The sequence below is a fragment of the Sebastes umbrosus genome, chromosome 8 (assembly GCF_015220745.1).
Source record: "Sebastes umbrosus isolate fSebUmb1 chromosome 8, fSebUmb1.pri, whole genome shotgun sequence".
NCBI lineage: Eukaryota > Metazoa > Chordata > Actinopteri > Perciformes > Sebastidae > Sebastes > Sebastes umbrosus.
The window spans coordinates 23,746,987-23,767,236 of NC_051276.1; the positions used below are offsets into that span (position 1 = coordinate 23,746,987).

Consider the following 20,250-nt stretch of genomic DNA (forward strand, 5'->3'; position numbering starts at 1 on the left):
CGAGCTGAGGAGGACATTGTGGGTTGAAAGCTCTGGCCCAGTTTCACACATTTGTGCTCTGAGGATTCCAATTATTTTTTTGTGCTGACAGGTAATTTTCTTGAGAGATAGAAACACTGAATCATCTTTAAGACCACAGCCTACAGCTCTGTGAGAGAAAGCAAATAATCTCTACTAGATTTGTCCACACTGAGCAGCCAGTTCAGTTTGCTGTAGAGAGGTATGTAAAGGTGTTTTGGCTACCTCTCTTGTTAATTATCACCGTCTCTTAGAGCGGTCAACTGTTCGGGGGTTTGTGTTATGTTAGCACAAAGCTCCTGTTAACACTGAATATACAAAAATGCACTGAAACCACTAGAAATATAAGTTAAAGCACTACAAGGACTTTAACGAACTCGTTGGAAACAGTAAAGGTCTCATCCCACACCGATCTGATTACAAATTGCAGGAAGAGGTTGTATTTTTTTGTCTGTGTTCAGTGTTTCAAATGAAACAAGTGAATAACAGGTGAATAAGTAATTGTATGTTGTGTGTACGTACCTGTACCGAGCGATACACAGACGAACCTTCCCCGTGAACCTCGGTTTGGACCTGGTAGTTGAGCTGAGCTCTTTGTCCATCTAGAAAAACACAGTGACACAAATGATCCTATTTTCAACACCTTTCACTTCATATTCAGAAAATCAGAGTGGCAAGCTTTCTAAGTTGAAATGATTTTGCATCTTATGGAGGAAGAAGCAGATAAACTCATTTGAGTATACAGTAGACGGTGTAAAAGCAAAAACACTGGGTCTATCAATCCCAGTGTCTGTGCTCTGTAGTTCACTGAAAGTCTTCCAAAAAAAAAAGCACACAATATACATATGGCATAATATACAGTGAGCCGGTCATTATTGTGAAATAAACCCAGACAAGGCGATGCGGCACATCGACAACAATGACTTACTATTCAGCTTATTACCTGGCTACTTACTGAAGAAGTCAATAACTTGAGCCAGAGCCCGAAATCAGAACTGCGCCCATAGCAACGGTCTATTATATATAGAAACGGTCCGCTATAATGACCCTAGAATACCGTGATTGACCAATCAGAATCTAGTATTCAACAAAGCTGTGTAATTAATATATTTAAATTGTTCCCCTGGTGTACACTGAAAATATCTTCTATCTATCCCAAACAGTTGGCCGGCTCAGTAAAGCCGGGAAGCCTCCTGCATCCTGCTGCATGGATTTTCTCTTGTTCAGCCCAAACACATTACTTAGATTAAAATGAAGCAGCACTTTTTCCCCAAATTGTTACAAACTGCTGCTTAAAGATAACAAAGGGCCGGAGGCGTGGACTCGAGTCACATGACTTGGACTCGAATCAGACTCAGAGTCAGACTTTAACCTTTTGACTTCAAAATATATAATACCCTCCACCAAGACCAAATATTAGTATGTATTTAAAAAGTGTGCCATGACTCAATTCATGATTTCCCTTCATTTCCTGAATCAACTAATGTAACACTATTCATTCCCAGCAAGTCAACACTTTGTTTGAACCAATCCGACAGCATCAAATCAAGTTGCAGGAGAGAACCATGAAGAACTAACATTGCGTTATCGAGCGCCAGTTGAAAAAAATTATACCAAAGATGATTTTGTTTGCGTACAAAAACTATGCGGTGGTCAACAGAAAACAAATTGCAGTATGCAAAATGTGCGGGTTGAAAATGGCATTACGTCTGGTGAAGAGTGCATTGTGACTTGTTTGGGATTCAAAGCTTAGGACTCGGGACTTGAGTGCAATGTCTTGAGACTTACTTGCAAAGGAATGACTTAGTCCCACCTCTGCAAAGGTGAAGTAACAGATTGAACATTGATTAGTTGAGCTCACTTAATGCTCTTTAGGACCCTTGAATTTGGTTTTGTCACTTGCTGTTAGTGAAAGCTCCCATACCTGACAACAGGATTTAATTTGGGTCAACATGGCAGCTAAGTTGTTGGGGATTCTTCTCTATTGTAGCCCCACATTGCCATTTCGGATGTTTAGATAGTCTTGCCTCGTGCAGCTTGAAGTTTGTTCGATGTCATGCAAAGTGTAAATGGAGAAACGTGCATTAAAGCCAAAGACATATGGGATAGAAACGGACACTATCAGGTACCTCAGGGAGGAAGCCCCGCGCCGGGCTGCTGACTCGACCGCGAGTGAGGAATGTTGGCTTGACAGAGAGGAGCTCGGGCTTGTCTCCACTGATCTGGAGCGGTCGGATGAACTCCGATATCAAAGATCTGCTTGTTGGAGCCTCATTGCCTGTGGAACAAACAGAACGTCTCTCATCAGATCTTCACATCTTCACATCAAACCAAAAGAGAGAGAGAGAAAGCTGGTGTCATTTAGGTTGATATCTCACAGTACTGTACTCTTCTGTTGCCAATCATTTGTAACAACTAGGGCTGTCAATCGCTTAAAATATTTAATCGCGATTAAACGCACATTTTTTTATCTGTTCAAACTGCACCTTGAGGGAGATTTGTCAAGTATTTACTTCTCTTATCAACATGGAAGTGCTGTTTTATGCAAATGTATGTATATATTTAATATTGGAAATCGATTAACAACACAAAACAATGACAAATATTGTCCATAAACCCTCACAGGTACTGCATTTAGCATAAGAAATATGCTCAAATCATAACATGGCAAACTCAAGCCCAACAGGCAATAACAGCTGTCAGTGTGTCAGTGTGCTGACTTGACTATGACTTTTTTGTTATTTAATAAATTTAAAAGTTGAATTGTTGAAGGATACACACTACTGTAATTAGTGAAGCATTTGTGTTTTCACAAAAACAAGTCAAAAAACAAACAGAGAACAAGTTTTTCCAGCTATAGGCTATTTCTCACTACGATTGATTATTTCATTAACAGTTTGTGTTTACTGCAGATTAAGTCAGAAGCCTCTCAGACTTCTAATTTCAGCTGCAATTTGTTCACCTCATTGTGAGTGAAACTGACTCCTCTTCCAGTGCGGAGTTACTGCCAGCAGCTCTCACATGACAGAAATGATACATTTAGTGAGCGTGGGCTACATCAAGCAAAACTCATTTGGTTTAATTGATTAACTTCAGTCGTAAATGAGAAGTGGTTTCAGCCACTTGAAATGATGACAATAAATCAATATTACCATTTTCTTTGCTGAAAATACTTATCAGAGTAAAAAAAATAATAACTTCATCACAGCATAACGGCATCAATAAGATCCTAGACGTACCTTTTCCTATGGGGGCAGCCAGTCCATTAAGGAGCTGTGAGAGGGATTTGTTGGGCGACCCGGGAGATTCACACACAGTCAACGGCTCAGTGCTGAGGATATCAAACTTCCCCGCCTGGATCCGGAACTTCTCCAGCTCTTTTGACAGGAGGTTGAACTGCTCACTCTGAGACCGGCATTTCTCCTCCAGCTCACGGACTTTGGCCTGACGATGGTGAGGGAGGAGAGTCATCAAGAGAGGAGTGAGAGACAGAGAGAGAGACAGACAGACAGACAGACAGACAGATGGGCAGGGAGAGAAAGGATAGGAAACAAAGGGGAAAACAACAAAAGAGAAAATAAGGAAACCACAGGATGCAGGACTGAACACTGTGCACACAGAAACACTAGAGTACACACAGTAGAGTAGGTACGTATATACGATGCTATACGTCTACTATCTACACACAAATAGAAGACGGAATAAGGTTTACTTTATAACATATGGATTGGTCATTACAGAGAAAAACGTCTTAAAATGACTTTAACTACTATTGACAGTATACAAATCACATGCACAACTACAGTTAAAGCTCCAGTAGGTAACTTTGAGCAAATGTAATAAATAGTTATTTTTATAAAACTGTTACTATATCCTGACAGTAGTGCATGAGACGGATAATCTGTGAAAAAAAATCATGTTCCTAGTGCTCCTAATGGCATTTTGCAAGTTTCTAGTGGCCGAACCAAAACAACCAATCATAGTCGAGCAGTCTCTGGGCAGCTGAATCATTATTCTGTTACTGTAATGCCTATTGCTCGCCTCAAATGTTTTCAGAAAAATTAGAAAGTTTGTGATCCGGCCACCATGTTGAAAACAGTCAAGCAAAAAACAAGCACCGCCCACCGACCAGAGCAAACTTTTTCATTTTACACCTAAACAGTACACTACAAGATGTTTCTGAAAACATTTGAGGAGAGAAATAGGCATTACAGTAACAGAATATTGATTCATATTTGATCAGCGCTGCCTAGTTTGACCGTTTGACCGGAGTTTGTGAGTTTCGCGAGCAGTGATTGACAGCTGCTGTAGAGACTCCTTGACTCTGATTGGTTACTTTCCTTTGGTGCTATGAAATCTTACAAAACTCATTAGGAGCACCGGAGGACACGGAAGAACATGATTTTTTTTACAGATTATCTGTCTCATGCACTACTGGCAGGATATAGTGACAGTTTTATAAAAAAAACTTTATTTTATCATATTTGCTCAAAGTTACCGACTTCAGCTTTAATGCTATTGATACTGAAAATAAAAAAAGCCTCTTGCATCAAGGCAGTATGCATACCCAAACGGCACAGTGTCTTAGAGGATGAAGCTGATGATGTTTTATATATTTTTCTTATTGTCAAGTTATCCCTTGAAAAGACCAGAACCAACCAAGTATTGTCTTATTCCTCTGTGCCGTAGAGCTCCTTTGTTGTCCAAAGACTATTAAAAAAACATCAATGAGCCACACTGTTGCACTGGGTAACATGTTCCTTCATAATGATCAACATGGGCATTGTGGTTTATTTGAAGTCAAGCCCACATACTGTACACTGTCCTGCTGCTGTAAATACTCAGCAGAGCACCAAATGTGTATTCATCCGTAGCTAAAAATAGTCCCCAGCAAAAATAGTCCCCAGCAAATGCACTATTTACTTCTATTTACTTCTCTTTGCTAAAAACTACAGTGCCCAGCTGTTTCGGGGAAGTACTACACAATTTACAAATGAAAATATATATTTGTGACAATAGAGTGCAGCAGGGATGATGTATTTTTGTAGGCCAACCAGGGAGTTAGCATCAGCCTGGTTCCCTCAACAAAAAGCCAATGTGATTTTTCCATTTGGTTTTGAATTATTGCAGAAAATAAGTTCTGTGGGAAACAAACGTTTTTGTTCAGCAAGATAATCATCACAAATGAACACCAATTTGATGATTATTGAAGCGTAAATTCAATTGCCAGAAGTACAAAGCTAAGGTTAGGCTATAAACAAACTACACCACAATCACATGAGTGCGAGTATGCACTACGAGGCTGTAAAGGCGGATGTGTCGGTGTGATGACGTCTAGTCGTCTCATTTAGCCACTTACAGCCTTTTTTAAGGCACATAAAGGCTTCAAAATTGACGAGTGGGATATTTACAGACATATTTTACATCGTAGAACAAAACATTTAAGCTTAAGCTTGTGTTAACCACAGACCTTATTTCAGGCATCTAACTAAAGACCCATTCAAAAAAAAAACATTGTTTTCCAGACGAGGGAACCAGAAGTGCTAAAATGCTAACAGATTTCCGGGTTTTAGGACTCATTCCTGTAGCACTCCATACAGAATATCTGTTTTTAAAGATTTACATTGTGATTGGGAATGAATGGACCTGGGGCTGAAAGCCACAAACAGGGTAGGGAAGTTAAGTAAATATAGTTGGTCTCTGTCTTTTCATGGGATTTGTTAACAACGACAAATATATTAAATAACACCAGCCGTATACTTTAAGAGCAGGAAACTTAAGTGCACAAACTAACACCGACAAACTGAGCATCATTGTTTGGGCAGGTATAATGGAAATTCCAGGCGCTAAAGCGTGATTTCTCAAGTTGGATGATTGATCATCAGCCTCAAACTGACAACAAGCTGACCCACAGATGCTCTGGAGGACACTGGAGCTACCATGGAATTTTATTTAGCGCTGCCCAACACACAGCAACGCCCCCCTGCTACTACAGCACTACATGCTGTTCTGTTCATTTCATGCACACAGATTGTTGCTGGATAAAACATGCTGTTAGCACACAGACAACGAAGGGATTCCTGCACTTGTGAAATAGAATTAGTAAATCAAGAGGGATTAGTTTTAATGGCAACATACAGTTTCTCAGCTGTATGGCAAGAGGACAGTTATTAAAACACATGCTGAATAACAGACATGCAATGCTACAACGAAAAAAGGATCAGATGCACCACTGTTTGGCGATGTGATCCTTTTGATAACAATATACACTCAGAAAGCTTAATATCTACAGTATGCATCAATATAGAGATGCATCGACTAATATTTATGTACTCTAGATGAAAAACTAAAATATCTGCAAAACATAAAGACTTCTTTTATTGCAATGTATTTTACCAATCAAAAAGATTTGCTTAGCCTGATATGTTTTAATTGTTCACATCTAAAACACACACTTTGAACACGTGTTTGGTCTTATAAAGTTAAATTTGCACACCTCGATGTGTCGATGGGCTTTGATTATGTGGGATTGAGGTCGGTCACTGAGGCCCCAGGCATCCCTCTTTAATTGAAGTCGATCCATATTCTGAATCTTTTCATCAATTGTTAAGCGAGTGTCGCTGAATTTTTCTTTATGATCAAGACCAGTTTATGCTGTCAGTCATGTTCCCGACTTTCAAAAAGCTCTCCGCTTGTGAGTTTGCTTTGATGGGGGAAATGTGAAACAGAGCTGAGTGGGTAGTAAAAAGCCCAAGAAAAGAAGCAGCCCTGAATATTTCTGAAAACCAAAAAGCAAAGAGCACACATCAGATTAGTTTTGAACTGATGTATGCTTTGTGTTACCTTTTACCCTGAGAGTACCACTTGTATAATTTATCGTGTTTATCATCAATACAAAACTCAGATGATGAATAATTTTGTCTGTAATGTGGCGTTACATCACCATACCTCCTGGGCCAAAGTAAACATATTGACTATACTGGGAAAGGTGTCAAAAAAGATCAAGTAAATAAATAAAAACAGTTCTGAAATACCTGCATGCTGTCCAAGTGGTTCTGTATAAGCATAAACACACACCCATTCAGTAAAAAGAGATGTAGGAAAGAAATAAAGCACAATTACACATGTGATCACTCATACACATCTGGAAATTTGAGACTCACACATACATACGCATCACCTTTTTACAATGCTAATAGAAAGATGAAATTATAGATAGATAGATAGATAAAACTCTTCAGTTAAAATGTGTACAAGTCAATTGAACAATATTGTGACAAGAACATCTATATACTCAGCCCAGGATTCATATCTTAAAACATGAGAACTAAAAAGAAAAAGAGCATAAAGGTTCAGGTAGTGAGGTGAAGAAGAGCAGGAAATGGCTCTAGATCTACACAGGTCTGCCCCGGGGCTGACTAGTCCCTCATCCTCCAACAGAAACCACAGAAACACACACAGTCACCCACCTCCCCCACCCCCAGCCCAGAGTCCAGACGCTCACCTCTAACAGATGGACAGCGCCTTCATGTTCCTTTTTTGCCTCAACCTGAGCCTGGGAAACACAGGGTGCAGTGTTTCAGTTCACTTTCATTTATATTGCATTTAAGTTTCAGTTTAAAAACGCCAATGAAAAGCCTTTACAGACAAATAGGAAACACCTTTTCATTCATTGGCGCTCGGGGGTGAAAATGGTTGAAAAGAAAGCCATCGTCTCCGTCAGCACTACAGTATGTGAGGCCACTATGAACACAGTTTATTTCTTGACCTCACATTGAACATTTTCCAACAGATTTGAGCAATTCTCTTCTTTTCAACCACAACCAGCTCAAGATATTGCGGCCTTTCTTGCACCATTTTCACCTTTTATGTTTTTTTTAAACGTATTTAATTGTCAACATGAAACAATTACATGCATGCAAGAAAGTGAATATAATGAAGGAAGCATTTATATAAGTCAGTTTGCCACACTTACCTGTGAAGACCACTTGCAAGAGAGCATCTAATCAACCAGAGGTCTCAAACTACCAGCCTGAGGGCCAGATCCAGCACATAATAGAATTTACATCCAGCCCACAAATAAATGTTTTGTTATTCATCACTTTGGTTTTCCCCCCCCGATAGGAATCGTAGAAATCATTTCATTTTCTAGCACGGCTCCTCATCCAGCTATAACACCACTTAAAGAGGACCTATTATGCTTTTGTGCTTTTTCCCTTTCCTTTACTGCGTTATATCGTTATTTGTGCATGTAAAAGGACTGCAAAGTTACAAAGTCCACGCCAAAGGGAGTTACTCTCCCACACAGAAACACTGCTCCAGAACTGCCTGAAACGCCTTGCTTGAAGTCATGCCTTTTCTTCCGTAACCTGGTGATGTCACCAAGTAATAGATTTGCATAATACCTGCTTAGCGGCTAGTTTGGCACGCCCTCAAACAAAGCTAGTTAGAGCGGAGCTGGAGCAGAGTCTAAGGGGGTTTGGTTCGGTTGACCAATCACAACAGTGGGCCAGCTGGCCAATGCTCTGATTGGTCTGACTGGGCTTTTCGGGAGGGGCGGGGCCGGAGCTCAAACAGAGCGTTTCAGACAGAGGGTGAAAAGAGGTGCTGCAGCTCAGCCGTTACGAGAAAAATAAAGTGTTTTTGGAACATTAAAGCATGTAAACATGTTCTAGTAGAAACCCAAAATACAAGTATGCACCTGAAAATAAGTATAATAGTTCCTCTTTAAAACACAGCAATAGAGCTGAAACTTAATTCATGTTTAAGGGAATAGTTCACATTGACATTTTGGGGAAATACGATTATCCACTTTCTGGCTGAGAAGATTGATACCACTCTCATGTCTGTCTGTTCAGCATGAAGCTACAGCCAGCAACTGTTTAGTTTAGCTTAGCACAAAGGCTGGGAACTAGTCTGCCTCCGTTCAAAGGTGACAAAAAATCCACCTATCAACACCTCTAAAGCTCACTACTTCACATTATATCTCAAAACAAAGTATAGAAACAACAGTTTGTCCTTTTATGGGGGTATTTTTTGGCCCTGAGTAGTTACTATGCAACCAGCGGAGACTTCAGGAAGTTACCGGTGCCAGCCAAGGCCAATGGCTCTTTCTAAACCTAAAAGACAGGCTGATGTGAAGCATCGACGGTTTCAAGAGAAGTGGACTTTTTTTTCATGCAACTGCTTCAAGCATCACCTACACGCATTCTCAAGGATTAAAGGGTGTTCAAGTACACCCACCAGGTCACTGGCCCACAGGTTTGAGACCCATCACATATGTAAATTGTCCTGACATTATAATCCCAGATATCTCATCCTTCGACTGAAACCAGATTTATTTGTTGCTACAATATATTGCAATGCAGGCTGGTTATTATTTCTTTTTAAATGAGGATACTGTAGATGGTGATTCAAACAATGAACACGTTGCCAGGGTGTATGTTTGAATGGTTTCTTAAGTTATATCTAAGAATGTGCAAACAAATATAATTTTGAACACATTTTTAATTACGTTCCATCAATACTAAACTAAGGAGGCTGATGCATTCAAGAGGAATGAGGTTTGGGTATTATAGAGGCATTGAACTGTATAGAAACGTAGCATAATACACGCCATTTTTCTTATGGGAACTAGAAACATCTGTTGAGGAAAAAACAAGTGTTCCACATGAATATTAGAGCATCTGTGGACATTACAATTTCATAAATCTACTTTGCAGGCAATTAATTTGGGAGAATGCAGAGAGAGCAGCAGCCAGTGTCTGAAGGAAGATAAGGCAGTAATGAGCTTCTGTTAATGAGAGAAAGAAGCTGAGAACTCTGCCTGTGAAAGGCTGACTGTGAAGTTAGAGCAACACTACAGCGGCAACATCAACACTGTGGGTACACACACACACACACACACTGTTTCCAGAGAAAGGCACTGGTGACAATTCCTATCACGTTCACACTACAGTATCAGCGATCTCTCAGCCATCGCTTTGACATTACAGTCAGCTCCAGTGCACAGAGGAGGAGGCCCAACCATCAAATGGCCTGGGCCAGCATTTCTAAAAAAGTGTCATATCTACTCTGGGGTTTGAATGTTTGATTTGCTTGCTTGTAACAAACAAGAGGAGTGCTGCTGAAATGTTGAGCACTCAGGGTTTGAAGACATACTTGCCAACGCTCCCGGTTTTCCCAGGAGGGTTTTCCATTGCCCTCTCCTGGTTTCCTCCCGGGGTCACAATTCTCCTGCATTTCTCCCGATTTATGGCAATTTTTCACCCCCACTTATTTTCTTTTTCGTCATCATCTCAACCCGTTTATGGCGCTGTAGGTTACAGCGTGTATAAGCCCTACTGTTTCCACCTGGATTACATTAGAGCTACACCAAATGTCTTTTCCCAGCAGAGGAGGGCTGCTCACGACATCGTGGCGCGGTTTGAGCTGTGCTTGCTGTGCCGCAAGCCGTTGGAAATAACATGTTTCAGAGCGCAGTGATGCCGTTGTCGTGTTGTGTCTGAAAGGGCCTTCAGTGAGTGAGAGAAGGAGAAAAATAAATACTCAAGCAGTGGCAAAAATTAAATGATTGAATGAATGAAAACTAGGGCTGTCAAAGTTAACGTGGCAATAACGCGTTAACGCAAAATCGTTTTAACGGCAATCATCTCTTTAAGGTGTTAACACAATCGATCTCTCAGAGATTGTAGCGGGCTGTACTGGTATCATGTGAAACTAAAAAACCTAAGGAATCCATTGGTACCAACCATGTCATAGTAGCTTGTCGCCAAGGAGGTTAAATAACGCTCCAAACTTGTGCTAAATTTTGGCGAGGAAAAACTGGCATGGCCATTTTCAAAGGGGTCCCTTGACCTCTGACCTCAAGATATGTGAATGAAAATGGGTTCTATGGGTACCCACGAGTCTCCCCTTTACAGACATGCCCACTTTATGATGGTATGATTTATGATTTGAGCATATTTTTATTCTAAATGCAGTACCTGTGAGGGTTTCTGGACAATATTTGTCATTGTTTTGTGTTGTTAATTGATTTCCATTAACAAATATATACATACATTTGCATAAAGCAAGCATGTTTGCCCACTCCCATGTTGATAAGAGTATTAAATACTTGACAAATCTCCCTTTAAGGTACATTTTGATCAGATAAAAAATGTGGGATTAATTTGCGATGAATCGTGATCAACTATGGACAATCATGTGATTAATCCCGAATAAATATTTTAAGCGATTGACAGCCCTAACAAAAAATGATGAATTTTAGCCTAGTTTATACCAGAGATTTACAGAAGTTCACGCCAGAGTGGCAAATTATTCAGTTTTCTTTCCTGAGAATTAAGTTTCCTTAAAGTAAAATTAAAAGTAGGCCTATTTAACAAAAAAATGCTGTTGCAGTGAACTTGCTATTTTGTTATTTTTCTTCTTTAAAAGTCACCAAAATGCAGGAAACAAAGTCTCTGAAAGTCAGATTTTTCTGGAGGAGGACCCCAACAACCCCCCGCTTTGGTTGGTTGAAATCCCCCCTATTTTTAGGATCTCAAGGTTGGCAAGTATTGGAGAGCTGCTAGACAGCTGAAGGATGCACTGGGAGATCTCTAGTAGTGCCAGTGATGAGAAGTGAGTGCTACATCCTCTTTGCTCTGCTCTCTATAATACAGTCTTTGAGTTGACTTTCACCTTTGTCGGGTTGCTCAACAAAAAGCTCTTTGACACATGCACAGGCTGAGCAAACACAAAAAGCCCAAAAACCTCTGGTGCTGCGAGCGTCGCTTACCTTCTGAAGAACTTCAATCTCCTGCTGCTTTGCAGTGAGTACAGCCAAGGCCTGCTCATGCTCCAACTCTAGCTGCTGCCTCCGCTCTGCAGCCTCGCGCATATGCTGTCCGCAGGGGGTGCAGGGGTGGAGAGCCGGTAGGGAGGATTGTGGAGGGAGAGGGTGGAAGGGGGGGAAGCATAGAGAGGGCTGCTGTTAGTGGAACTAAAATCCAACGGCACTGAACCAACACAAAAATGCATCTCCTGTCATCTACTCCACACTCAGAGAGACACAACACAGGTGTTACATGTGCACACACACACACATCACACATAACAGAGGCTTGTTAACAACAGTGTACTGACCTTTATTTAAACCCCTTAAAAACAAGAGAGACATAAACTACGCCACAGCAAACGTGAGGACAGTTTATGTCAAATGATCTGCGGGGAGATCAAATTCTGCACAAAAAGGTGCTTATGGAAGAGGACTAGAGATGCTTTGCTGTGTGAACAAAAAACAAAAAAAACATCAATCCACAGTGAGGTTTGCTGCCCCCTTTAGGTAACACAATACCTGTTGGAAGTCCGGGTTACTGGGACTGTTTGAAAAGCTGTCCTCAGCGGTGTTGTCTTTGCGTGATCAATACAGGGGTTTTACGTTACATGAAAAGGGTGAGCAAACTCCGTAGCGTGCTCACGTTGTCTGTGGTCATCCATAACAACAAAAGAAGCCATACAATACGAGGGACTGAATGCTAAGCTCTTCATAACACAATATATATACGCCTGTGTCATCCAGTCACATCACTGCTCCCGCTATTATATGAATACTTGCGACACTGTCAGGTGAAGGAAGCGAATGACATTTCCATGCCACTGAGGTCTGAGATAGGTAATGTCATCAGACTTGTAGGTGACATTATCATCATGAAGGGTGACTCTCTATCTCCTCTTCCTCCCCCCTCCCGTCGTCTCATAAAAGCCAAACTCTTTGTCCTGCCTCATGCAATAAAGAATCACATTCCACAGTGCTGTGGTCGTGTAGCCAGGTGACCATTCGTATGTCTGGTGAGCAGCCCACGGATAAAGGGAGAGAGAAAGCACAGCCGCTGAGGTGGACAGAAAAGCATTCAGAATGGGATTCTGCTCCCTGACAGATGGACATAGCAGTGATACCTTATAAATCTAGCAGGGGGAGAGGGGATGGGGAAGGCGGGGAGGGACAGGACAGGTTAGGGAGGGTAGGACAACATGAAAGGGTGGAATAGGAAAGGAAAGGAAAGGAAAGGAAAGGAAAGGAAAGGAAAGGAAAGGAAAGGAAAGGGGGGCAGACTGCTCCAAGCTTCTACTCTCTCACAGCTCCTGGTCAGACCTCCCAACACGACACTGGAAGGCAACAGACATGTCAGGGACATTAGACAGCATAGCGGAAGATAATGGAGGCAGTGTAGCACAGGTAGGAGAAGGGGGGTACTGGGCTCCATAAAAAAAAACACCTGAATTAGGATCCCCCGGATAGATGGACTACTAGGACTAGATAGAAATGCACACAGTACTGAGAGGTCAAGCGTGCCCTTGGAGCTGGCTTCCTCACCTTGAGCACCTGCTCTAGGTTCTCCAGTTTGCCTTGGAGCTGGTTCCTCTCCCACAGGGCTAAATCTCTCTCCTGCGTCACAGCACCAAGGGTCTCTTTGAGCTGGGCATACTCAGACTTCACCTGTGCAGACAGAACAAGCAAGGAGCAGAGAGACGGAGTTTGAGAGTGCTACAGTTTATTTTTCTTTTAGGGCAAAACCAGGCTGTTCAAGTTTTAATCATTGCATTATATTTGGTTTATATACTGCCCTTTTTAGGAATACTTAGTAGGTTCATGTCTTTCTTGTGGTCATTCTCTTGCTCCCCGAACGAAAGAGGTTACCCTTTCAAGTTTTCTGGTATGCCCATTATCTCCTGTCACCCTACATTTTAATGAGCAAATTATGATTATGGATATTGTGTACTTTTACTCCGCTCCTTTTCTTCAAAACAAGCAGTTTTCTTTCTGTTTTGGAGCCACTTTAAGTGCAGGTGTCCTACCTGGATTTTTGCTGCATGGAGAAATTATTAAAGGTACCCTGTGGGGTTTTCTTGTAAACAAACAAAGCTATGTTTACAGTCAGTCTCATCATAATGCACTGGGTGTATCCTTGAAGCCTGAGTACTTTTTGAATACCTTTTCTTCCTCATAAAACCTTTGCAAAGCCGACTTTTTAAAATAGTTATTTGAAATTGTTTACATCCATGGTAGCTTAGCATGTTAGCTTCCCTGCATTGTTACTTTTATTTGGCACATTGCTGCGACCCGACGGCCAGCGTAACTGTGTGAAACCATTAGTGGTGAAACTATCGTGCGCATGCTCGAGATACCAATAAAATGGGGGCCTACTCATCAAAACATTGTAACTAGTGGTCAAAAATAGGGATGTCACGATACCAGACATTTAGTAGTCGATACCAACATCAGAGAAATTCCACAATTCTCGATACCAATTCGATACCACAGTAAAAACAAAAGTAAAACAATAAATCCCATGTACTTCAACATCCACAACATTATTGTCGTTTGCATACTGTTTTTTGTTAAAGAGTTAAACAGGTTATAATTCCCTCTCTATTATCTATTTCATATTGCTGTGAAAACATCTCCTTCAATCAAACTGTATTTATTATAAGTTTCTCGCAAAAACATTTTACAAGATTACATTTGAACACATCATGATAACGTTAGAATTTACCTTTGCCCAATATTAATTTTACTGAATAGAGCCTGAACGCATCATAATGTAAATGAATGGCACCTCACTTGTTGAAATCGGCAGGACGAGAGCTAGTTAACGTTAGCTGTTACCAGCACAGTCCTGCACGGAGCTAACTGCTAACGTTAACTAGCTCTGGTCCTGCCGATTTCAACACAGATTTGTTGTTCGCAATGTAGCATTATCAGGGACAAAATAGGGTGTGTCCCCTGGACGCGTCGATAGTGAGTTTACTACGTCCAAAACACATTTTCTATCGTCCCTGGGACGCTGTTAGTCTCGAGCCCTCTAGAAAAACGAGTAGTATCACATATTCACAATATTGGCATTGACTTGGTACCGAAGTATCTGTTTACTCTAAGAAACTAAAGATGGAGGAGACAGTGTTACAGAGTCATCATCTCACAAACAAAGCAATATAACCAGCTGTCTTTATACTAAATATCTGCGTTATTTTGAATAAAATAATAAAGCTATTCAAGTTTCTCGCAAAAAAACTACATTTTACAAGATTACATTTGAACACTGAATGGAGCCTGAATGCATCATAATGTAATTTAATGGCAATGGCTTGTTGAAATCAGCAGGATGAGACAACCAGTGACAACGATATCTAAGCACTTGCAGCCGTGGCTCAATTAACGGTTTGCCGCCTGTTTCCTTTATTCAAGGCTGGACAAAATGTATGATCCAATTCAATAACACCACAAAGCCTCCCAATTGAGCTTTTTTTCTTTTAACCTCTTTTCATACTATATGAACAAAAACTGAACCTGATATGCCTCTTAAAAGGTAAAGCCGTCGCTTTGGACTGAATTCTATGGTAGAGCTGTTCCTATTTTTCTGGTAGTCGCTGCTGATTTTAAGCTACTATGCTGTAAAAAACGATTTGCTTTAATGCCACCTAAAGCATTCGAAGCATTTAAAACAGGCAGAAACCGTTACAGGCCAGATGTGGGAGCCGGCTGCTTTCGGTGATAAAAGCCTTTAAATATTATAATAATGCAGGAGAAACATAATTCAGTGGCCGTAGACCAAAACATTAATAAATTATTCATGCTTCATTGTTAACCAAGCACTAAGCATTCGATTGACTGAAGCAATTGCACATTATATTAACACTGTACACCAATTCAACACCAATGAGGTCTGTACTGCCATTATGAACAATATATGAAAAATGCCTATTTCTACATATTCTTCATAATCGGCCTCCCACAGACCAGTCCTATTGGTACTTAAGAGGCAGTATTTTTCAATCAGGTTTTTAAAGGCCCCTAATCGGCAGCGAGATGACTGGTTCCTGTAGTCGTAATGTGGCACAGCCCCTTCCTCAGAGCAGCCATGAATGACTAATGATTCCTTGAGGAGGGCGTTTCAACAAACACCAGCAAAGCAAAACACAAACAGAAACCAGCGAGTCTGCCTCTGAACCGCCCGCCTCTACACAGCAAAAACTATCTGCATGGATAGGAGCGACTGTCAGACTTAATGGAGACGGATCGAACGGAACTGTATTGGATTCAGGAGAAGCAGGTCAATAGTCTATTATGGGGAGAGGGAGGTGCCGCTTGTAGCCCCTCCTAGTTCATTCAGAGACGATAGGATCAGAACACGGGGGTGTAAGCGAGGGCTAATATCCGCACTGCCCTGCAGGCTGCTGCTCTCATATCCGTCAGTGTGATAACAGTTCAGGATAGCTGCTCCAAGAGCCACCCAAGACCCGATAAGACGTCAATAACCAGCAGCCCACCCTCCTTCACCCCGAAAGCAACTACCTGTCAATCAGCTCCTTCAGGAAATTGCCTTCCTGTCCTTAGAGAGAGGCCTGGTGCTCTCTGTTTGTTGATCTACTTTAGCTGCGTGTTATCAGCTCTGAAGGCCTTCAAGGTCTCGGGGCTAAAAGGAAGGTGAGGGTGTTTTAATAGAATCGGAGGCTCGTTGCTTTCATTTCTATGCTGAGAATTGGAGAAACGGCTCCATCTATCCGGCATCCTAGGGCAGTTTTGACTAAGTTTTAGCGTGACCCAGAAAGTCATCTGGCAGAGAGTTAATGTAAAGACCAGAGAGGCCGTGGCCTATGAAGAAACAAGACGGAGAGTCTACAGCCACGTTAGCAGCTCTGTGAGGTAGGGATGTGGCAGTGAGGAGATTTTCCCAGCGGTTAATAAACTTGTGACAACACCGGTGTTACCGATCACACCGCACATTTTACAAGAAAAGATGACGGTCAATATGTATAGCACGCTTACTTTGATCTTTAACGTCGGGTCACTGCGGGGCCGCAGGTTTCCACCCGGCGCTGCTCTGCCATGCACACCGGCTGTGACCGCTCCTGCTGGACTTTTTGTTAAGACTTTATACTATGTTGTGTTTATCTATTTAGTGGTTTATTAGTTCTGAATGGTCTAGAGGATTTTGGTTTCTAGGTTATGGGGGGTTCTGTTATATTCCTTGTTTCATTCGTTGAGTGTTTCCTGTTTTATTTATTTACTCACCGTGTGTGTCATGTCTGGTTTTACTTCCTGCCTTTGTGTTTTCCCGCCTTAGTGATTGTCTGCCGCGCCCTGATTTGTTCCACCTGTGCCTCATCATCCTGCTCTCCTTGTGTGTTTAGTCTGGTTTTCCCCTGCTTTATTGTCAGTTCGTCATTGCTCCTCATGTGTAGTGTTTCACCCTTGTCTGAGGGGTTTTCCAGTGTTTTATAGTTCAAGTTTTCTCCTTGTGACTTCACTTTTTGGATTGGCTTTTTGTAACCTGCCTGCCGGATCACTTGCATTTTTGTTCTACATAAGTTTTTCATTAACAAATCATTGAACTCTGCCTGCTGCCTCCTCGTCCTTATCTGCGTTTAGGTCCAATGCCATGAATGCCTGTACCACATTTCATGGCAATCCATTCAATAGTTGTCGACACACGTCACTCAAAACCTCTTCGTGGTGCTTGAGGAAAAAGTCAGGGGGTCACTAAAGTCATTAGGATCCATCCTCTGGGAACCATGAATATCTGTACCAAAATTCACAACAACTCATCCAATAGCTGTCATTCACTAAAAAAACTAAATGTCAACCTCATAGTGGCACTACAGGAAAAATCATTTGATCACCAAAATCACTAGGATTAATTTTCTGGTGACAATGAATGTCAATCCATCCAATAGTTGTGGTATTTCACTCTGGACAAAAGTGACTGACCGACTGACAGACCAACATTGTCATCCATAGAGCCACGCTGCCAGCATGGCTATAAACAGACTTTAAGTCTACTCACAGGACAGATACGAGCAATCATTACAAGTGTGAAAGGAGCAGTACTGAGATGAATACAGTGCATACTCAAGAAGTCAAAACCAAGGCCTTTTCGCCTCTTACCTTCTCATACTCAGATGTCTTGTGGCTATTGTTGAACAACTGGAGGTTCAAGTGTTTGTTCTCCTGGAGGAAATCTTGGAGCTCATTCTCCTAGACAAAAGAGGCAGAAAGAAAACAGTGTTTAGAACTCAAGAAGTCACCGTGATTAGACCGGAGCACAGCACTCAACCCGAGCACGTTGTCAGCGATAGCACATGCATTATTCATCTGAGGAGACTGCTCGAGGTTCTCCACGTTCTCGAAGCTGCCTGCCATTTTAGTCAGTACAGTGTAACAATAATAATAATAATAATGTCATAATACTAGCTTTTATGTCAATGTCTCAAACATACTGGAACAGATGTAATCAGACACCATGAAAGTGTTGTTCTTCACCGCTCTCTGAGAGTGGATGCAAATCAAACATGTATTCTGATACCTTCCTAACCACACACACACACACACACACACACAAAGAGCATCATTTCCCCACTCTCTCTCTTTCCAAGTGTGTTGAGCCGAGAGTGAAAAAAAAAAATCCCCTCATTGCAGAGGAGGAAAACGTAATTACATTCAATCAACAGTCGTGAGGCGTGCCGTGGATGCAATTTGCAGTGTCAACTGGAGAGTTCTCTGAGATGTGCAATCCACCGCAGCTACAGCAGCAGCAGCACGTAGGCCAAGTGTTGTTCTTGTGGGGAGCTAAGAAACCTACTGGCTCATGCATGATACATTTACTGTAAATATACAGTGTTGCTTAATGGCTGGCGATGGGGAGCCTGCTCCTTCCCCCCCTTATGTTTTACTTATGAAGGATGTTTCAGAGGGCAAATGGAGACAGGAGTAAAGATAAAAATCCATGCGAGGGTGCACATGTTAACAGACCAGTGATGTCCATAAAGCAGCATTGTAAAATATTTTCCCAGACCACATTTTGACATGTCACAGTGGGAGAATCACACAGTAAATAATAAAATAAATGATAGCTGAATTCCATGTATCTGCTTCAGTTTCAGGGTCCTGGTACTGTGCATGCGGGCTCACTGTCACACCGTCACTGGGACACTTGAATGCAACAGGGCCATTGTTAATATTATTAGTAGCACCTGTGCTTTTCCCGCCATAAGTCAAAATGTCTGCTGTGAAAAGGTCTATTGTTTGTGATGAAGTCATTTGCATTTATGCTGCATTCAAGACAACTCGGAACTTTGAATATTTCTGACCTCCTACTAGGAAAAGTACATAATATTCACACCAGATGAGGAGAAATACTGTCAAGGACGAGCAGTGATAAGTAAACAACAGCCTGAAGACCAAAGTCACAACTGAGATCTGCTGCTTTTCTATTCAATTCATTTCTGTCACGTCCCCCCCAAAAAATTATTGGCATTTCAACCTGCGTCAATTGTGTCCAGTCAATTTTAATGCTTCCCGTACAAGCACTAGATTGCATTGGCATTCCTATTCATATCCATTGATCCTTCAATTCGGAGCTAATGTGGGCTGGCTAAAGCCTCCAGGTGTTCATTCTGAAGGACAAACAGCTAGAGAGAGCTCCCATTTTACTGTGTGCACACTGATGAGCACTGTGGACTGAAATACTTTTGCTGTTGATTCAAGCATTTCAACACGACTGCCGTCCTCATTGAAAATCCTTTTTGGAATTTGGATGCGACAGCACACGCGTAGTGCTGCAAACCAAATTGTCTTGAGCACAGAGAATCAGCTGTTTCTTTGTCCTGCATTGTCGACGTGTTAACGCTTTAAACAGATCAGTGTACGTCATAATCCCTTGGCAAGACACATTTTTATGGAGAGCCTGTGAGCCCAGTGGTGGAGAGAATCCCATGCAGAATACACTGTGGCCTATATTGAGCTGCCTCCAACATTATTCAGCTGAGATTTTTTTGCTGAGGTGTGATTTGCCATTTGAGATTTGCTTTAAATACTAACACCAATGTACATATGCACGGCATAAAGTCAGTTTGATTAATGATTTGTAATACTTTAGAGACTGATTATTGTGTAGACACGAACAGTCTTTTTGGTGATTTGTGTGCCAGGATAGTTTCATGAATAACAACGCACTATTAGGCCTGGGGCAGCAGAGTACCTGGGTCACTCCTGTTTCTGAAAGCAGTGCTGAGGCAGTTGTGTTTGGTCCAGACTTGATCTGACTCAGCCTGGTGTGCCGGAGCTGTGTGTTTAATTTCGACAAGCCTGACAGATGAATCAACTCTGCCATTTAGCACAGGAGCGAAGCAAACATGTCACCCACTTACTCTCTGCTCTGTGGACTCAGTGTAAGCAGCAGCATTTGCTCT

The 20,250-nt window shown here is 41.6% G+C and overlaps 1 protein-coding gene across 6 annotated transcripts in view; it reads right to left on the reverse strand.

The window, feature by feature from the left end:
* rimbp2 (RIMS binding protein 2) overlaps nucleotides 1-20,250 on the reverse strand; it is a 104,864-nt gene that overhangs the window by 25,795 nt on the left and 58,819 nt on the right. For 3 of the 6 annotated variants that reach the window (XM_037777957.1, XM_037777962.1, XM_037777961.1), the window contains exons 4-11: nucleotides 17,948-18,037; nucleotides 13,376-13,498; nucleotides 11,798-11,902; nucleotides 7,523-7,573; nucleotides 7,053-7,073; nucleotides 3,258-3,462; nucleotides 2,148-2,296; nucleotides 541-620 (exon numbers count right to left, since the gene is read on the reverse strand). In XM_037777957.1, the coding sequence (XP_037633885.1) occupies nucleotides 541-620; nucleotides 2,148-2,296; nucleotides 3,258-3,462; nucleotides 7,053-7,073; nucleotides 7,523-7,573; nucleotides 11,798-11,902; nucleotides 13,376-13,498; nucleotides 17,948-18,037 (824 nt within the window). Of the gene's footprint in view, nucleotides 1-540; nucleotides 621-2,147; nucleotides 2,297-3,257; nucleotides 3,463-6,514; nucleotides 7,468-7,522; nucleotides 8,325-11,797; nucleotides 11,903-13,375; nucleotides 13,499-17,947; nucleotides 18,038-20,250 lie in introns of those variants that run through there. The other 3 variants (XM_037777958.1, XM_037777960.1, XM_037777959.1) reach the window with 3 other exon arrangements.